We start from the raw sequence: 19,986 nt of genomic DNA, 5'->3' as shown, positions 1-19,986 counted from the left end.
TTGGGTGGTATACTGACAATTTTTAAAATATCTGATTTATTGTCAGCTCACCACATGATGTGATATTTGTTCATGTTGAAGTAGTGTGAAAAAGTAGGCATATTAGTATGAAAGTATTTCTATTAAAGCTGAGTTGCTATAATAACACTAAATCCTGTGTTGGCATGGAATAACTAGATGGTTTGAGAAGGTACTTTCTTTGAAGACTGGAGAAAGTACTTTAATTTAAACATTAAAAAATTGGTAACTGCTATTTTCAACAGCATGTCCCCTTAATCAGTGTGTCATTGTGGAAAACAGGGCTTATTGGTGATTGAGCGACATGCATGTACGGTGGTCTTATATTAATACTTTGTATCCCCTGAATAGGTTCTCCGCATCCAGAACATTCTATCTGAGAAGCCTACGGTGACTACAGTTTATGCCAACAATGGTTCTGTTCTCCAAGGAAGTTCTGTAGCCTCAGTGTATGATGGGAAGTTGCTCATAGGCACTTTATACCACAGAGCCTTGTATTGTGAACTCTAAATTGTACTTTTGGCATGAAAGTGCAATAACTTAACAATTAATTTTCTATGAATTGCTAATTCTGAGGGAATTTAACCAGCAACATTGACCCAGAAATGTATGGCATGTGTAGTTAATTTTATTCCAGTAAGGAACGGCCCTTTTAGTTCTTAGAGCACTTTTAACAAAAAAGAAAAATGAACAGGTTCTTTAAAATGCCAAGCAAGGGAGAGAAAAGAAAGCTGCTTTCGAATAAAGTGAATACATTTTGCACAAAATAAGCCTCACCTTTGCATTCCAACTGCCAGAACATGGATTCCACTGAAATAGAGTGAATTATATTTCCTTAAAATGTGAGTGACCTCAATTTTGGCACTGTGACCACTGTGGCTGTGTAGAACTACTGATAATAACGTATTCTGATGTTTTGTACTTACATCTTTGTTTACCATTAAAAAGTTGGAGTTATATTAAAGACTAACTAAAAATCCCAGTTTTGTCTGTGTTTAATTCTCAAGGCATATGCCTAGGAGAAATGGGAAAGCAGCTGCTTCCTTATGGAGTTTGGATAGTCAGGCATGGCCATATTAATTTCTCTTGTGGAAAGCTGAAAGTGAATGGACTCTTAATTTGACATAACAACAACAACAAAAATCAATGACATATTGCAACTGAAATTCCCAGTTCCTAAGGAGGCTTCCATCAGCTGTCTTCCTTAATGGGAGTCCACTTTAGATACAAAGAGGAAATAAGGGTTTGGACAGGAAGGTCATGCCACCTCCTCATTGAACAGAACTGTGAACTAAAGTCAGGAGAGATGAAGTCAGTTGTCCGTGACCACGTGGTTAAGCAGCAGCAATGCTAGGATCAGGGCTGTATGCCCAGCTCACAGAAGGAGAGTTTTTCTGCTCACTGTACCTCCTATAAAATCACCATAAGCCCTAGAGAGAGACTTTCATGTGTTTCTTTCCATTGTAATTTATCAAAGTACTTCATTTCTCATACTTTTTCCCTATCATCATCATGAAAATATTTGTCAGTTAATTACAATATGCCAAACGATGCACTGAAAGTATTACTTTGTTATCTTATTTAATCCTAATTGCAGCCATAAGTATTGATACTATATCACTGTTAACATTTCACAGATGTTCAGTCTATTTCTGATGTCAGAGCCCGTACCACTAACCACTACATGATACTACTGCCATAGAACGAACTAGTATTTTGTTACTCACTTTTTCCTAATGTACACAGTTTCTTCGTGTTTTGTAGATATCAGTTTGAGTTCTGCCTTTAGATGAATCATTTAATGGCTTTTAAATGTAAATTTCAGTAGTATTCTTAAATTTGGCCTGTGTTGTTATTTATATATTTACATAGTTTGTTACATATTGTATTGGATTTATTTCATGCTAAAATAATTTTCTTTTTTGTTTACATTATCCATGGGAAAATGCTAAGTCACAGATGAATATAGCAAGATTAAATATTGCAGACCTAGGGATCCAAATGAAGAAATAAATGTTTTAGATTTTATGAGATTATATCAATGATTATCTAAAAAGCTACATTTATAAAAAGTACTGGAATACAGTAGGCATAAAACAAAGTTGGTTTCTATTGCATTTATTACAAATTTTAGAATAAAACCATGTCCTTTGCAGCAACATGGATGCAGCTGGAGGTCATCCTAAGCAAATTAATGCAAGAACATAAAACCAAATATTGCATGTCCTCACTTTTAAGTGGGAGCTAAACATAGAATGCACATAGACAAAGATGGGAAAAACAGACACTGGGGACCACTAGACAGGAGGGAGAATGAGGCTATGGACTGAAAAACTATTGGGTACTATGTTCATCACGGGTGACAGGACCATCCATATCCCAAACCTCAGCATCATGCAGTATACCCAGGTAACAACTCTATAGACCTGTACTCTTTCACTACCCCCTCAAAAAATACTGGGGAGTACAATTTGCTGGATCATATGGTAGAAGTTGTTTAATTTTGAAGGAAACTGCCAAACCATTCCAAGTTACTACAGTGTTTTGCACTTTGCACCAAGCAGTGAATGAGAGTTCCTGTTATTCCACATCCTGGCCAGCATTTGGTGTTGTCAGGGTTTTAGATTATACTATTATGAAGTGGTATCTCATTTTGATTTGCAATTCACTGATGACATATAATGTTGAACATTATTATGCTTGTTTGCTATCTGTATGTCTTCTCTCATAAGGTGCCTGTTTGTACCATTGGCCCATTTTAAAATCTTTTTTGTTGTTGTTGTTTTCTTATTAAGTTTTAAGAGTGCTTTGAATATTTTGAATAATAATCTTTTGTTAGGTATGTCTTTTGCAAATATTTTCTCCCAGTCTGTTGCTTGTCTTCTCATTCTCTTGACAGTGTGTTCTGCAGAGGATATTTATTTTTAAAAGCAAAATCAGGGCACCTCTATAAGATAATATAGCCACTTCGAATGATACTACAGAATATTAGCATAGACATGTGCTCACAGTGTATTTTGAATAAAGCATGCAGGTATTTAAAAATTTTTATTTGGACAAAAGTATATGTAAGTTAATAAGCACATGTATGGCCAGCCACGGTGGCTCACGCCTGTAATCCCAGCACTTTGGGAGGCTGAGGTGGGCAGATCACTTGAGGTCAGGAGTTTGAGACTGGCCTGACCAACATGGAGAAACCCTGTCTCTACTAAAAATACAAAAATTAGCCGGGCGTGGTGGTGCATGCCTGTAATCCCAGCTACTCGGGAGGCTGAGGCAGGAGAATCCGTTGAACCTGGGAGACAGAGGTAGGTTGCGGTGAGCCAAGATAGCACCACTGCACTCCAGTCTGGGCAACAAGAGCGAAACTCTGTCTCAAAAACAAAAACAAAAAAAAATTTTTAAAAAGCACACGTATTATTTATCTTAGAAATAAAAAAAAATAAGAATCTCTGATTTCTGACTTCTCTGGACCATGAGGAATTCTATCAAGCTCTTAGTATATTGTGCACTTACTTATGGTGCCCTCTCTCTGATCTTATACTGAGCTGAACAATTGAAAACAAGTGAAACTGTGATTGGGATATGACACCATGAGGTGAATATAGGTCTTACAGGTGTGAGTATGTGTTCATTATTTTTACTCCAAGATTCTGTTTAGTGACAATAATTGTTTTTTACTTTTTACAAAACCTCAGCTCTTTTATAACAATGAAATGTGAACATGAATACTTAACACAAGGAGTAAGAAAGATTAAATATAAGCTATAATACAGTATTTTTTTCATGTTGCATATGGATTAATCCTTAATTGCAACTCATATAAAGCTGATTATTTTCTCTGGACTTTGATTTGCTCAGTTTGAATCCTATCTTGGAGTCACAGCCAACCTAGGCTAGTGAGTATCTACTCTTCTCAGCAAAGCAATGAAAAAGTAACAGCTTAAAAGTAACCCACCACCACACCAGCCACTTCTGCCTGTCTGTGACTACTTGTAGTTTTCATTACTCACGCTGCTTTCCAGGGAAGGATTTCTGGGTGTGAGGGAAGGATTTCTGGGTGTGGGAGAAGGAGCTGGGTGGGAGAATCCCAGTAGCATTCTCTCTTAGCTTTCTGCGCCTGCTTTTCAGCACTTTTCTTCTAGTGTATTTTAATTTTCATTCTCTTTTTATGAGTTTAGGTACACTTTGAGATATTTAAGGAGATCTGTATTTATTTTTTTGTGAATTTTTTTTTCCTTCAAGGGTGTTGGCCTTGTTCTATGAATTTCTAGGAGTTCTTCATGTGTAAAGGAGGGAATTATTTTTCCAGTTCATAACTAAGTCATCCATTATGCAGTTCTTCATAGGGATTGAAAACACCAGGAAAGGATGTTTTCCATTAGAAGAGAAAGCAATACAGATATTTTCAAACTTTTAAAATCATGGAACCTGGTTCTCCCATCACAGGTAGTATTGAGTGCAGAAGACATTATTCAGACCTTTCTTAAGAAAGGGCTAATGTAAAAAATACATTTATTACATGAATTGATTCAAGGCCTGAAAATGATGATTAGGATAAACATGACTTTTGTCACTCCACTTTAGAAAACTCTCCAGACTTCTCCTATAATATAAAATGGAAACCATAACTTTGAATGGACTCTCTGAAGCTGGCCACAGTGGATCACACTTGTAATCCCAGCATTTTGGGAGACTGAGGCAGGAGGGTCACTTGAACCCAGGAGTTCATGACCAGCCCAGGCCACATAGCAAGACCCCCATCTCCATGTAAAAAAAAAAAAAAAAAACTTAAAAATATTACTACGGCATTATATATAAGATATATGGTGGCACTTGCTGTAGTCCCAGCTACATGAGAGGCTGAGGTGGGAGGATCACATTAGCCTGGGAAGTAGAGGCTGCAGTGAGCCATGATCACACCACTGCACTCAAGCCTGGGTGGCAGAATGAGGCCATGTCTCTAAATTGTTTTTGAAAAATGAACTCCCTGATTTTCTATTAATATTACTTCTGTTTCTTGGCCCCCATATCCATAAAAACAGCCCTCTTTAACAGATTCTCCAAGCCTAGACACCTTTCTTCATTTCTCCCTCTGCCTCACCACCCCTTTGCTCATATCCAACCAACTGCCAGTCCCTCCACCTAAACATTTCTCAAAACCATACAATTACAAGAACTTTGAGAAACAATCTCCTCACCTTCTCCAGTCACCCTCACATATCTCACCCAGAAAGGCCTCCAATTATCTCCCAGCCTCCAGGAAAGGTAAGTGCTCCACCTGCTCCATAATCCACTCTCATCATTGTGGAGCAATGTTTCTAAAACACCTGCCAAAACATGTTACTTCCAGTGGCTTCCCAATGCCCCTTAGAATATAATTCAAGTTTCTTAACTTGGCCTACAATCTCCTTTCCTCTCCAGATTCAATTCTCACCATCTTCCTCCCAATCATTTAAGCTCAGTGATTCTGAAAGCATGGTCCCTGGGCCAGCAGCATCAGCATCACCTGCAAACTTGTTAGACATGCAAATTCTCAAGCCCCACACCAAATCTAACAAATCTGATACTCTGGGTCTAGGACTCAGCAATCTCTCTTTTAAGGAGCCCTCCAGGTGATTCTTAGGCCTGCTGAAGTTTGAGAACCGCTGCTCTATCTGTACTGGACTATTTCTGTTCTAATTCCCCTACTTGCCGATGCCCTGACCTCTTTCTGTGAACCTCACCACCCTGTGTCCACTTAATTAACTCCTTCTCCTGGTCATACAATCTGACAAGTTCATGTTCAATCAAGTAATGTAATATGCTGAATCTACCTTGAGGTGTGTTCCAAACTAGAGTCACTGAGGGGCTACCAGATATTGATGAAAAATCCTCTGAAGACACTTAAAGTGGAACATAAATCTGGAAAGAACCTTCCTGGCAAAGTGTGCCCCTCAAGGACCCCCTCATTCACTTGGTGCTTATATAGTGAAATGTGAGCCTGCTGGTACCCTGATGCTCCTCCTGCTAAATACACTCAGCTCAGATGACTCCTAGCACACCACAGGCTGCACCTGAAGTCCTGATTAGGGGCACCTTCCCCATGGTGAGTTGCAGGAAGTCACCAAACAAGGTATCAGACTTTCACTACCTGACTTCATTATCAAGTGCGTCTTCAGAATGAAATTAAGAATTTTATTTAAATTCACAGATACCTAAATATTTAATAAATAAGTACAAATTTAAAATAATAAATTTTCTAACTAATAGAAGTCACTTCTTAAAATAATACAAATCTCTGGTCCTCTAGCTTTTCTCTCTCCTGAGCAGCACAAGACACATTAATGACATGTAGTTGTACCCAGGTTTTAAACAGTGGTTTCTATGGCTTAGGACGATGTTTCCTAATGTTCTAAAATCCATATCCTCTTTTTAAAAAACAGCTTTATTGTGATATAATCGTAATCTCTTTTGATTTGTTGCTCTTCTTCTCTATCACCACCTCTTTTTCTCGGCAAGATTCACTGATACAAACAATATTTTTAAATTAAAAATGTAGCGATTGTAAACATGATCAAGATATGCAGTTTGAAAATTTTAAACATCGCAGAGGGTCAAACAGTAAAAGCAAAGTCTCCTTCCATACTCACTGACCTTCCCACTCTCCATGACCCCAGTCTTCTGCTCTCAAAGTAACTACTCTTCAGTTTATGTCTAGATTGTTTATATATATATATATATACATACACACACACATATATGTGTATAATATGTAATTCCCCTAATTTTATACCTTAGGATTATACCACATGTATATTCTACATCCCCCTTAATGGCATTTTGATTATCAGTGGTGTTGGACTGCCTAGATCTACATACAATATTGTGTTACTGTTTAAACGTATAGCATTGAATTTGGTCTACATTAGCTCTTTGAAAGCCCCACTATACATGTAAGGAAAGAAGGGCCCAGAGGTGGTGATGGGTGATTTCAAAAGATTAAAGAGCCAACTACAAATGGAATTGGATCTTGAATTGAGGCCTTTTGAATTTATCTGTCCTGCTCTTTGAAAGTCAACAAACCCCTTTTACAATACTGATGTACCTGTGGCCTCTTGACCAAGTCAGTTTGGCCTATTGCTAAGAGCAGATTTAGATGGTGACACTTGATACAGTGGCCTCCAAAGTTTGGAATTCTTTAATGCTAATTTACCATGCTGGGGATTTGAATGACTGATTATGGTATTCAAATAAAAACTAACCACCTCTAGGGTTTAAAGTTAATGTACACACACACATACACACACAGACTCCTCTGCTTAAAGCGAAGAGTTTTTAAACAACTCATAGCTAACACAGAACTTCAATCAATTGCCCAAGAATCTGCTTCTTTCTTTACCCCTGTCTTCATGCTATGCTGCAAACACAGTGATAAGGAACATGAGCTCTAGAGTCACCTGATCTGAGTCCATATGGAGGCACTGACACTTCTTAGTTATGTAACCTTAAGTGAATTATTACTTTACCTCTCTAAGCCTCACTTTCCTTCTTTTTAGTCCCATCAAACTTGCAGCAAGCAATTCACTTTACTTCTTTGAAGGTAAGGTTAATAAGAAGTAATGTGACAAGGCATGCAAATGCTGAGTGAAATAATAATGTGACTATTATTATTTCATTATCCACTCCATTTATTTTTTATTCTTCTAATTTTTCTTTCTCCCAAGTCCATATTTTACATCCATCCATCTAATCATATCTATTGAGCCATTATTAAGCACAAAGTTCTATGAATGGCACAGGAAAACCCAGCCATCAATGGGATGGAGTCCTTCCCACAGGAGCCTACAGTCTCAAGCAAAGTTCAGAATTAATTAGTGGTTAATCTTTCCTGACTTCATAAAACGTATCAAGCACAGTGCAGAGCACTTGACACTCATTATCACATTTAATTTTAAGCTACCTGTGAGGTGGACGCCCTTTTATAGAAGAGGAATCTGTAGCTTAATAAAGCTGAGTACCTTATCTAAGCTGGATCCAAACTCAGGCAGCCTGACTCCCAAACCCTGCGTGCGTGTCTACACCACACCCCAGGCCCCTCAGCTCTGTGTGCCTTCCTAACTTCGATTCCTCCTCTGCTTGCACTCTTTTAACATTAGTCATCTTAACTAGAACTCTTATCTATACAATTCAAGACGTTACACTGTCCTTTTAATATAACCCTTCTTCCATAGCTTTTCTAGAGGCAGGATGGTAGAGGCAGCTCAGTTAAGGGCCCAGATTTTGGAGTCTGCTGCTTGACAGCTGTGTGACCTACAGCAAGCCACATAAGCACTCTGTGCTGCAGGTTTCACCTGTAAAATTGGGGTAAGGCTACCCACACCCCAGAGATTGTGTTGATAATTAAATGTGTTAACATAGGTAGAGGTGTCAGCACAGGCAAAGCACACAGTCAGTACTGCATAAGTGGTGGGCTTCATTATTCATCCTGTAATTATGTATTCACAGTAGAATCATGTATCCCGTAGGTCAGGGACCACCTTTTCTTTTTTTAATACCCCCAGGATGGGCAAATCTTGCTCTCTCAACAAAGAGTTTACTCAGTGGAACCCAACAGAACTAATGTTTCTTTCTGTCCGTAAATATAAATAGATCATGCTTGAAGATGCTACTTTGCCGGAAATGCTCCTTGTCTTCCCCCATCTTCAGTTCCTCCCCCTCCAACCTGGTCTTCATCAGGAGAGGGGAAAGAGCATTTCTTGCCTGCCAGGAACTCAAGACCTAGAAGAAAAAGGTCCTACCCTGCCAAGGAAACGACCTTCCCCTTCATCGCCTCTGCTCCTCTTCCCGTTTCCTGTGTCTTTTCCTTCTTTTCTCCTGCTGTTTCCTTCTCTGGTTAACTATGGGGGCAGACACAGATATTCACAAGTCCGTCTGGGCAGCACACTCCGAGGTAGGGCACGAAGGTCAGGAGACAGGTTCTCGTGCCCCAAATCTTGGAGAAGATGAGTTAAAGCTCTTCGCTTCGATTACCTTCGCCCTTCCTGTGTCTTGGGAGCAATTCAGCGTCACCTCACATCTTGCCTTGCAGAGGTCCAGAGTTCCAGTCCTGAACTGGAGCTCCCCCTTCCCGGCGCCTCCGGTTTCCCTCTCAGGCCATCTGAGGAACTGAGGTAGGATTTAGCGGGTTTTAGGAGCAAACTCCCTCCACAACTCGGTCCTGGTTTCCTCTCCGTTGAGTCTTGACCTTCGCCCAAAAAACAAGGACTCGTGCACGTGAAGCTGACCGTGAAGCTGGCCTTGAACCTGGGCGGCGGGGCTGGGCGGGACTCGTCGGCGCCCTGCTGCCGCACCTGGGCCGCTCACCAGAGTGGGAGGCGCGGGCGGGCGGGGCCGAGCGGGTCCCAATCCGTAGGAGAGGCAGGAACCGCCCGCCGCGCCTCCGGGAGCTCTCGGCGCTGCGCGTTGCCTCTGGGCACCCGAGACCATGGGGAAGCTCGTGGCGCTGGTCCTGCTGGGGGTCGGCCTGTCCTTAGTCGGGGAGATGTTCCTGGCGTTTAGGTGAGTGGCATCTTGACAGGGCGTCCTCGACTCTCTTTCTCTCCTCTTCCAAGTGAGGTCGGGGGCTGCCTGGCGCCCCCTTCCTAGCGGGTAGGAAAGAGCAGCTTTGGAACCTCACTCCTCCATCGCACCCAGCAAACTGCCCCTTGAGACTCGCTTATGGGGAAAGTGAGCTACTTGCGTTTCCAAAGACTGCGGAGCCGAATTACTCCCATTTATTTTTTGAAGGTTATGACCCCCCTTTACTTTCGGAAGATCATGACCCCTTTCCCAGCTCACCCTCGACATTTCGCTTGGGAAAAAAGGATGTCCATTGGAAACGCTGGACTAGGGAGAGGATCAGGCTACCAGTTGGATGTTTATGGTTGACTGAGACATTGCCCGGGTCTAGCTAATCACACAGAAGTACTGAGTTATGGAACCTATCCTAAAGAACTGGCCAGACAGCAGGGCAAACCAGCTGAAATCTGCAGTTGGTAACTGGCATTTTGTAGGCATTTGACTTTTTGAAGTGGAAGAGACAATGGTGATAGCCAGCCTAGAAATGTCTCAGGAAAAGTCAATACTGGGCTAGAAAGAAGAATCTTTCAGTGGTAAAACACATTCATGAGTGGATCGAAAGCCTCTGCTTGCTTTCAGTTGTCTTTGAGTGTTTATGTATTTCTCTTAGTAGAAGCTGGTTTTCTCAGAGAATTATGTCTAGAATCTGTTGAGGTGCCTGATGCCTATTAGTAATACTTCCAGTTTGAGAGTTTTATTGTTACATTTGCTCCCAGTGCAACCACATAGAGAATCATAAAATAATAGTAATAATAATAAAAAAAGTAGATCGAAGGGGTATTTTTTAAAATAAATGACTGTAAGGTAAGTATCAAGTCTTCCTGAATATACTTTAATACAAATTTTAAATTATCCCTGATATTAGAAGAATGTAGAAACATTCCATTTCACTCTGGAAACAAGAAAATTGTATTGAAAAATAAATTGGCCAATTGTTTAAATTGTGGTTGGTTTAATGAATTTACATACTTGAAAAGTAAGTCAGTGTAAAATTTAAAAATTAAAGCAAAAGTGACAGAGTTTGACTATTAGGACACCCTGTTGAATTTTGGGAAAGCAGTTTGGAAGGAGAAGTTCAAAGGGCAAGACTGTAGGGGATTAAGTGCAGATTTATAACAGACGATACTTTAGAAAATTAAGTAGGACTATTTTGTGCATTTAAATTAGTGATATTGTTCAATTACTCATACTATTAAATAGTGTCTTTTATTTGGGCAGCAGAATGTTTTCCATGTAGAATCATATTATAGTTTTTCAGCAATAACTGAGTAAGGTTAGCTGATATAGGTAAAATACCATATAATGTCTACATTATGTAAATAAACGTAAAAGGAGGTACCTACTTACTTGTTATATCATTCATAAATTATGATAAAGATAGTTAACCAACACGAAGATGATTGAAGTCCACATTTAAACATACATTTTGAAAGCTGTGCCTTGATTTCCAGGGTTGGGTTTTATCTTCTACAGAGAAAGGATGAATGCCTCTCGAGAAGTGGAGCCAGTAGAACCTGAAAACTGCCACCTTATTGAGGAACTTGGTATGTATATGACAGTATCAAGAGGAGTCAGCACAGCTTCTTGGTTGCCATCCACCTGACTGAGACCTACCAGCTCATTTAATTACCTGTCACTACTTAAGCCCTCCCAGTGGGACATCTGCCCCATCCACTCTGCCTCATGCAAGGTCTTTAGGGGTGTCCCAAATGACATCCTTTGTGGCTTTTTCTCAGCACATTTCCTTACTGATATCTCTCCACATTACCTAAAGAATGTCATTGACCACACCCTGTTTTTCCCCTCACTGAATGCTTCTCCTTTCCTGTCTTCTCCTTGTCCTCTGTTACCTTCCTTTTTTTTCTTCCTTCCTTCTTTCCTTCCTCCCTCCCTTTCCTTGTTGTCATTCCTGGCTTCAAGTGTTATTTTTTTCAAAATTTATCTACAAGTACCAAGAGTAATATGACTTAGCCCCTCCCCTCAAGAACCTCAGACCCGGCTGACACAGTGGCTCAAACCTATAATCCCAGCACTTAGGAGTCTGAGGGGGGCGGATCATGAGGTCAGGAGATTGAGACCATCCTGGCCAACATAGTGAAAACCCATCTCTACTAAAAATACAACAATTAACCCGGCATGGTGGCGGCGAGTGCGTGTCGTCCCGGCTACTCGGAAGGCTGAGGCAGGAGAATCACTTGAACCAGGGAGTCATCGGAGGTTGCAGTGAGCCGATACCGCGCCACTGCACTCCAGCCTGGCGACAGAGCGAGACTTTGTCTTTAAAAAAAAAAAAGAAGGAACCTCACAGCCTACCTACCTTCTTTTAAAAAAATTCACCAAAAATCCACGGCCCAGTCCCTAACCTTACAAACTGCAGCCCTTCTTTTTTAGTCAGTTAAAGGGTAGCTCCATCTCAAACTCTCCCTAAGCTGAAATCTATTTTACATTTCTGTCCTTTTCTCCCTCATCCTCCCACCCACAACCAGCTCTGCCTCTAGACTTTTCGTATGTATGGTACCCTCATTCTCAAAAGATTCAGTTCAAAATCCAGGAACCATTGTTCCCCGCTTGTCCCTCATGCTTCTACATGAGACATGGGCTAATCTCACCTACTAGCTAACGCCACAGCTGCTTATTTGGGCTGCACACCTCCAATTCTTCCTGACATTGCTAACAGAAAAATAAAATAAAATCAGGCTAGATTGTGTTCCCTGTTCTGAGAATATGTTCTTTCACTTTCTCACCTTTGCTTATGAAATTCTCTCCAAACTTACTTATTCCTCCGTCGCTGCTTACTGAAATCAGCTGCTGAATTCTCACTGCACTCTGAAGCTCCGATTCACTTACGACACCTGCCACATGCCTTAAATTATAGCTGGCAGTGTTCTCTCTTTCACTATCAGATTGTAGACTCCCTAGGGCCAAGGACTATGACTTATTTATTAGAAGGTGATGGGAGAGCTTATTTTGGGATATGATTTTCTATTTTATTGCTATATTAAAAAATATAGAAAAAGTGCCCTTTTGATTTGAGGTTTCTGCCTTTTTTGCCTCTCAATTTCTAAAAAATAAAGTAATCCGAACCTTGCACTCCCTAGTCTTAGAGGTGGTTTGTGCTAGCAGCTGGAAAGCAGAAGAAACCGAAGAAACTCCCTTTCTTGAATTGTTTTTAAAAACCTGAGCCCCTTCAAGGGATTCTGATGGAGAAGGGATATGAATATGTGGATGGATATCTTTGAATAATGGGGACCCTTACCCCACTGGCTGACAGCATTCTGGGAGAAAAGCAGGACCTCAGGAGGAATGGTTGCAAGGTATCTTTAGGGATGCTGGACCCTGTGTTCCAGCTAAGGTAAAGACCTTGTGTCAATGTATGACATGGAAGTAGCAGAACTGTCTAAATAAAACGGACCAGTAACTGGCAGTGAATAATTCGATGATACATAATATAGAATGAATGCCAGATGGCCTTTCCAAAACAGTCTGCTTAGGTTTAGAACCTACCTAAAATAATTTCATAACCCTAACAGAGAAACCCAGTAATGACTCAGATTGGATTTTCCATCAACTTAGCGGAATGGGTTATCAGAGTGATTTATTTGATTTTAAAAATAAGGAAATGTGACGTTTACTCATTTGTTTACTGTTTTGTGGTGTAGTAGTATTCATATTCACTATACAAATAACTCTCAAAATATATAAGCCTGCAAATAATTAAGAGGTGTAATTAGATTCGATGATTGGTAAGATCTAGTCTGACTCTTGAATTGTATCACTCAACTAGATTTGAGAAGGTAAAATTAGAGTTAATATTGTAAGTCTTAGGTCAATGTTCTGATTATCCAAATATTTTGAAGAAAATGACTTAGTTGGAAGCAGGCTGGGAGCAGAAGAAAAAAATGCCATGTTACTTCTCATGTCTATTATTGGCATATGTTTGGTGAACTAAACAAGTTAGAATGATGATGGGTCATGTGTCAGTAGGACAATACTGATATATATCTTTTGAAAAAGCTGCTTTATCAAAGGCTTGGTGACTATGAGCAGCCTGTTGAGTCCTTTACAAACATCTACATCATCCTCATAACCAATTTGTAAAGTGGATGCTCCTATCTATGCTTTGCAGATTAGGAAATTGACATACAGAAGAATTAAGTTGTTTGCCCGATGGTCTGGAACTAGGGGGTGATGGGCTTAGCTTATGAGCCAAGACCATTTCCTTCTATGCCTTTGTACTCTCTGTTGTGTAACACCACCTTTCTTATCTACTGACAACACATTTTTTATTATGGAAGCTTCAGGAAAGTATTACAACAGCAGGAAAACAGAAAATCTGATATGCAAACAGCTGAAATATTACTAGGTATAGGTTAATCAAAACAAGGCAGGCTAGATATTTAAATTAAGATAAGTGATAAGATAATACTTACAAGTCACAACTAGTTGAAGAGCAGAGACTTTATAAAGCCATGAAAAGCTACTGAAGGATTTTAGGTAGGGTATAGTAGGTTGTAACAAAGCTGGAGAAAAATACTTATTTGTATTTTCAAGACCCAGATTTTTGAGGTTTATTTTATTGGTGGAAGAAACTCTTATTTTGTTTTTCTTCCCCAGTATTTTTTTCTGGGCAGAAAAGTTGAAAGATGGAATATATCTTTCTCCGGAAATCATATCTCATAGATCTTTTTGTATTACGTTCATCTTTTTCTCCAAGGCTTTGAGGGTCAAGGATTGTTTTAACCAGGATGTTAGCTGGCTGCCCTTGGCATCTAATCAAAGCTGCACTTGAAATATGAATACTTCAGTAGGGCTTTCACTGGGCAGGATTATCGAGTAGATGGCCTGTGTATTTAATACTTACCTGCCTTCCCTTCCACTCCTTTCCATTCTATAGCTTCCCATGTCTCCAAGATATGCTTCTACACCATAGTAGGTTCCATGTGTTTTCTTAAGTGACTATCAGAAACTTCTCTCCAGGATGTGAAGTGACGATAATAAAATTAACTGATAGTAATGTTTTGATGTGACCCTTTATCAGAGTGCCTGTAGGGGATGACTGGAGAAATGAAGAAAAGAGTAAAGAAATGAAGTTATGCCAAGGAGTAGTAGGGTTGACAGACTAAGAAGCAGTAGGCACCTATTCGTAAGTCTGATTTTAGACTTAGCAGTGGGGTTTTAATGATAGTTGTGCATAGACTAATAAGTGTGTGGGAAAGTCTCAGAGGAAGGTATCCTGGAGGCTTTTGCTCCCACAGGTGCCATTGTTGCTGAGATGCATGGGGCCTGTCATGCAGGCACAGTGTAGGTGGGAAGAAGGGGTGGTGACACTGTGCAATCTTGTGTGGTAATTCTTTTCCACTGCTGAGTGCAAAGCACCAGCTTTCCCATGCTCCCGATGGAGCAAGTAAATTAAGACAGGCACAACACTTCTGAAAAATGCCCACTCTGTTTTAGGTGAGTTATTGAAGTAGGTTTATGCTGTCAGAGGAGACATGTAAAATCGTGTTTGGAAGAGAAGAGGAGCCAAATACAATTCAAGATATCTTCGACTCAGAAATCATCACCCACTTTTCAAAGTTTAACCTCAATACACGACAAAGTTCAAAAAACAAAAAGTGTTTATTTCTTTTTTGAACCAGCTAGCTTTATTAAGAGCTTCTGCAGTGAAAAGGCAAGTATTATGTTGGGTGTAAGGATACAACACTGAATAAAACCCAGTTCTTGCCTTCAGAAAGCAGACCATCTAGTAGGAAATTAACAAGTAAACAGAGGGGTGCAGCCCAGTATGAAAAAGATCATGGTAGACATAGTCACAGATGACCATATTAATACATAAAATAGATGCTGAAACCAGGAAAGTTTGCATAGGTTGAGAAGGTGGCCCCAAACCTCCAGGATCCTGTGGCCTTGGCCAAGTAGAGGTAAGGTTAGGATGGGAAAGGTCTGAGTGTTGCAAGGAGAAAGCAACATATGCCTAGACATGCTGGTGAATGAGTCTGGCCCATTTCACAAACTACTCACAGGACAGTAGTAAGTACACAGCACAGCTGCAATGTAAAGTAGAGAGTGAGGCCACAGTAACTGAGACTGGAGCCAAGATGTTTGGGATCTAGACCAAAGAGCTTGGTATTTATACTGTCAGCCCTAGTGGGCCTCTGGGAGGTTTTAAGCAGGGGATAACAAGGTCAACTTTAAATTTTAAAACATGACTCTCAGCAATGCAGAGAATGGGTTGAGGGAAACAAAGCTGAGTTATTGGGAAACTATTGTAGAAATCCAAGAGGAAGTCCTGGAGCTTGAATGACTGGTGATCAGTTGGATTTGGAAATTAAGGAAAAGGAACGCATCAAAGGTAACTCCAAGCTTCCTGCTCTGGGTGTTTGTGGAATGGAGGCACCATTCATTGAAGCAGAAATATAGAAAATGGAGCAGATTCGAAGGAGAAACTTTCAGATCAGTTTGGCACCTGTGGAATATGAGAAATAAAAGACCCAGGTAGAAATGTCCAACATGCAGATTCATACAAAGGTCTGGAACTTGGAAGAAAGTTTTGAGCTTGATTTAGAGATTGAGGATTCGAGAGCATCCAGGTGGAAACTGAAGCCATCTGCCACGACCCATGTGGGACTAGGGTGCATCATGTGGGGAAAATGGATGCTTTGCCATGAGAAAGAGCCACGGTCAGACAGAGCCTGGAAAATATCCACCTATAGGACAGAGATGGGAATGAGATTAAGGTACAGGGAAACCAAGACGGGAGTGCAGAGAGGAAGGAGAAACACTAGAAAATAACCAACAAGTATTCAATGCAATTTTTTAAATGACTTTATTCAGTTTGCTGGATTCTTCTGATGTCTATGTCATTTTGTGTGGAAATAGCTATCAAGGTACCATATACAGGTAAATCTTGATTAACTGGAATACTTAGGAAATGGGAAGTTCTGGTTAATTTGATTTTCATATTTCTAGGTGGGGATTACTTTCAACCTTCAGTATACTGAATAAAGTAAAATCTTTCTCAACTTCTAAGTGCCTATTGTTCACCATTTTATTGATTTCAGTTTGCATCTTCTTTGACTTCGCTGCAATTTTCTTTTTCATATTTCATATACTTCCCCCATTGCCTTTTGACACTCTAGTAACCCACTACTCTAGGTAACCATTTCCCTGTGTGTTCTAATAACTATGACTGTGTAGCAAACCACCCCAAAACTTAGTGACTTAAAACAACCACCGCTATTTTGCTCAATAATGTGCAATGTTGACAGGGCACAGTGTAGGCAGTCCACTCTGTTTCATTTACATCAGCTAGAATGACTAAAAGGCTGGGAACTAGAGTCATTTCTAGCTCCTATGGCCTGAGCTAAAGATGATGCTAACTCTCTTTCCACTTTGGGTGATCCCTCTGTACTCTTTCCTCTGTAGTTTTACAATAGCCAGACTTTTTACATTTTGATCCAGAGTTCCCAAGGTGCATGTCTTAAGAAATAGAGAGAGAGAGAGCCAGTGGCAGCTATGACTATGACTTAGTCTAGAATGTTATGTGGCATTGCATCCATCTTACTCTATCTGTCAAGGCAGTTACAAAGTTCTACCCAGCTTCAACAGGAGAGAATATAGACTTTACCTCTTGCTGGAAGGGTCTGAACATCACATTTTAAGAACGAGTGGCAATGATACATATTGGTTCTGACATATTTGTAGACTATAGTTTGCCACACTAGATAACCATTGTCTTCAATCTCACTTCTGTCTACTTGGAACCACATTATATGCAGATCTTTATTCCTACTAGAAGCCATGATAGCTCCTTTTTCATCTTGTTCTCAGTCAAAACTTACTTATTATATGTCTCTTTCCATAGAAAAAAATGCTGAAAACTAGCTCTTAATGAGAAAAAAGATCTGACTAAACTTTCATATTAATTCTCACTAATCTTTCATATTCATTTATACTCAGTATTTTATTACTCAATAATTTCCCAATATGATTGTATAATGATAGTGTTTTAGGCTTCACATTGGAAGAGAAGGAACGCTTGGCAGAGAGGCCTGTCATAAAAGACCTTTACGGTTATGACTTTCCAGATTTTATTATTGAGTCTATAGACCAGCCTTCTATGGGGAATAAAGCTGAATCTCTCAGGACATGCCCTGAAAATTGTTACTTAAAGAGTAAATCTAGGATATGAGTTTATTTTCTAGGTATTTGCCTTTTTCTCCTGAAAATGGGGTTCTAAAAAAGGATTTAGTATTTGAGGAGTCTGATTCAAGTTTTACTGTAGAGTAGCATGCCTGTGAGATTCCCAAAAGTTAATATAGTTTCCCAAGTAAATGGTTGAACAAGTCGACAATTTCCAAGAGAAGTTTCCAAAAGATATTTGTAGTTTGGACTGTGAGATGTATTTTTTTGAGCATTCATATATGCATTTTTCTGATTCTACCCTTCTTTTGCAGAAAATGGCTCTGAAGATATTGATATACTTCCTAGTGGGCTGGCTTTTATCTCCAGTGTGAGTATTTTCCATGCTGCTCTGATGCTGACGTCAATAGCTGTATAGACAGTGCATTAATGTTGTCCACTGGAGCTGCCAGATGGATCCCTACACTCTCATCCCACCTATGGGTAAACCAGTCAACTAAAAAAGCCAAAACAGGATTCTGGAGGGCTAATTAGAACACCACAGGAATGCCCAGCTTTGACTGCCTCATGGTGGGCAACTCCCTGTGGTTAGTGGCATACTCAGTAGGGTCTTGATAAATGTGTATTGATTTCCATTTGATTCCTACACTAGTCTCCAGATCGGTCCTATTGCTATCCATTCTCATCATTGCCCTATTTGACTGGGCTTCCGCTCCTAATTGTGAATGGTAGTTCACTCATGATTGGCTCTCTGTTTGTTTGTTATTGGTGTATAGCAATGCTTGTGATTTTTGCACATTGATTTTCTATCCTGAGACTTTGCTGAAGTTCCTTATCAGTTTAAGGAGATTTTGGACTCAGATGATGGGGTTTTCTAAATATACAATCATGTCATCTGCAAACAGAGACAATTTGACATCCTCTTTTCCTAATTGAATACACTTTATTTCTTTCTTTTGCCTGATTGCCCTGGCCAGAATTTCCAACACTATGTTGAATAGGAGTGTTGAGAGACGATATCCTTGTTTTGTGCCAATTTTCAAAGGGAACACTTCCAGTTTTTGCCTATTCAGTATGATATTGGCTGTGGGTTTGTCATAAATAGCTCTTATTATTTTGAGATATGTACTATCAGTACCTAGTTTATTGAGAATTTTTAGCATGAAGGGCCGTTGAATTTTGTTGAAGGCCTTTTCTGCATCTATTGAGATGATCATGTGGTTTTTGTTGTTGGTTCTGTTTATGTGATGGATTACATTTATTGATTTGCGCATGTTGAACCAGCCTTGCATCCCAGGGATGAAGCTGACTTGATTGTGGTGGATAAGCTTTTTGATGTGTTGCTGGATTCGGTTTGCCAGTATTTTTTTGAGGATTTTCCCAGCGCTGTTCATCAGGGCTATTGGCCTAAAATTATCTTTTTTTGGTGAGTCTCTGCCATGCTTTGGTATCAGAATGATGCTAGCCTTATAAAATGAGTTAGGGAGGATTCCCTCTTTTTCTGTTGATTGGAATAGTTTTGGAAGGAATTGTACCAGCTCCTCTTTGTACCTCTGGTAGAATTCGGCTGTGAATCCATCTGGTCCTGGACTTTTTTTGGTTGGTAGGCTATTAATTATTGCCTCAATTTCAGAGCCTGCTATTGGTCTATTCAGAGATTCAACTTTTTCCTGCTTTAATCTTGGGAGGGTGGATGTGTCCAGGAATGTATCTACTTCTTCTAGATTTTCTAGTTTATTTGTGTAGAGGTGGTTTTAGTATTCTCTGATGGTAGTTTGTATTTCTGTGGGATCAGTGATGATATCCCCTTTATCACTTTTTACTGCATCTATTTGATTCATCTCTCGTTTCTTCTTTATTAGTCTTGCTAGTGGTCTATTTTGTTGATTTTTTTCAAAAAAGCAGCTCCTGGATTCACTGATTTTTTGAAGGGTGGATTCATTGATTTTTTGAAGGGTGGATTCATTGATTTTTTGAAGGGTTTTTCATGTCTCTATTTCCTTCAGTTCTTCCCTGATCTTAGTTATTTCTTGCCTTCTGGTAGCTTTTGAATTTGTTTGCTCTTGCTTCTGTAGTTCTTTTAGTTGTGATGTTAGGGTGTCGATTTTAGATCTTTTCTGCTTCCTCTTGTGGGCATTTCGTGCTATAAATTTCCCTCTACACACTGCTATATTTTTTTTTTTGAGACGGAGTCTCGCTCTGTTGCCCAGGCTGGAGTGCAGTGGC

The 19,986-nt window shown here is 39.8% G+C and overlaps 2 protein-coding genes across 3 annotated transcripts in view; both read left to right on the top strand.

Moving 5' to 3' along the window:
* Nucleotides 1–1,000, top strand: part of PON2 (paraoxonase 2) — a 28,845-nt gene extending 27,845 nt beyond the window's left edge. For both annotated transcript variants that reach the window (XM_033195126.1, XM_033195125.1), the window contains exon 9: nucleotides 370–1,000. In XM_033195126.1, the coding sequence (XP_033051017.1) occupies nucleotides 370–528 (159 nt within the window). In that variant the 3' untranslated portion in view covers nucleotides 529–1,000. The remainder of the gene's footprint in view (nucleotides 1–369) is intronic.
* An 8,405-nt stretch (nucleotides 1,001–9,405) lies between these two features.
* PON3 (paraoxonase 3) overlaps nucleotides 9,406–19,986 on the top strand; it is a 30,526-nt gene continuing 19,945 nt past the window's right edge. Inside the window, exons 1-3 of the mRNA XM_033195123.1 lie at nucleotides 9,406–9,558; nucleotides 11,092–11,162; nucleotides 18,075–18,130. Of these exons, the coding sequence (XP_033051014.1) occupies nucleotides 9,485–9,558; nucleotides 11,092–11,162; nucleotides 18,075–18,130 (201 nt within the window). The 5' untranslated portion in view covers nucleotides 9,406–9,484. The remainder of the gene's footprint in view (nucleotides 9,559–11,091; nucleotides 11,163–18,074; nucleotides 18,131–19,986) is intronic.

The sequence above is a fragment of the Trachypithecus francoisi genome, unplaced genomic scaffold, assembly GCF_009764315.1.
Source record: "Trachypithecus francoisi isolate TF-2019V2 unplaced genomic scaffold, Tfra_2.0 Lachesis_group4, whole genome shotgun sequence".
Taxonomy (NCBI): domain Eukaryota; kingdom Metazoa; phylum Chordata; class Mammalia; order Primates; family Cercopithecidae; genus Trachypithecus; species Trachypithecus francoisi.
This window is presented reverse-complemented; position numbering and strand designations above follow the sequence as displayed.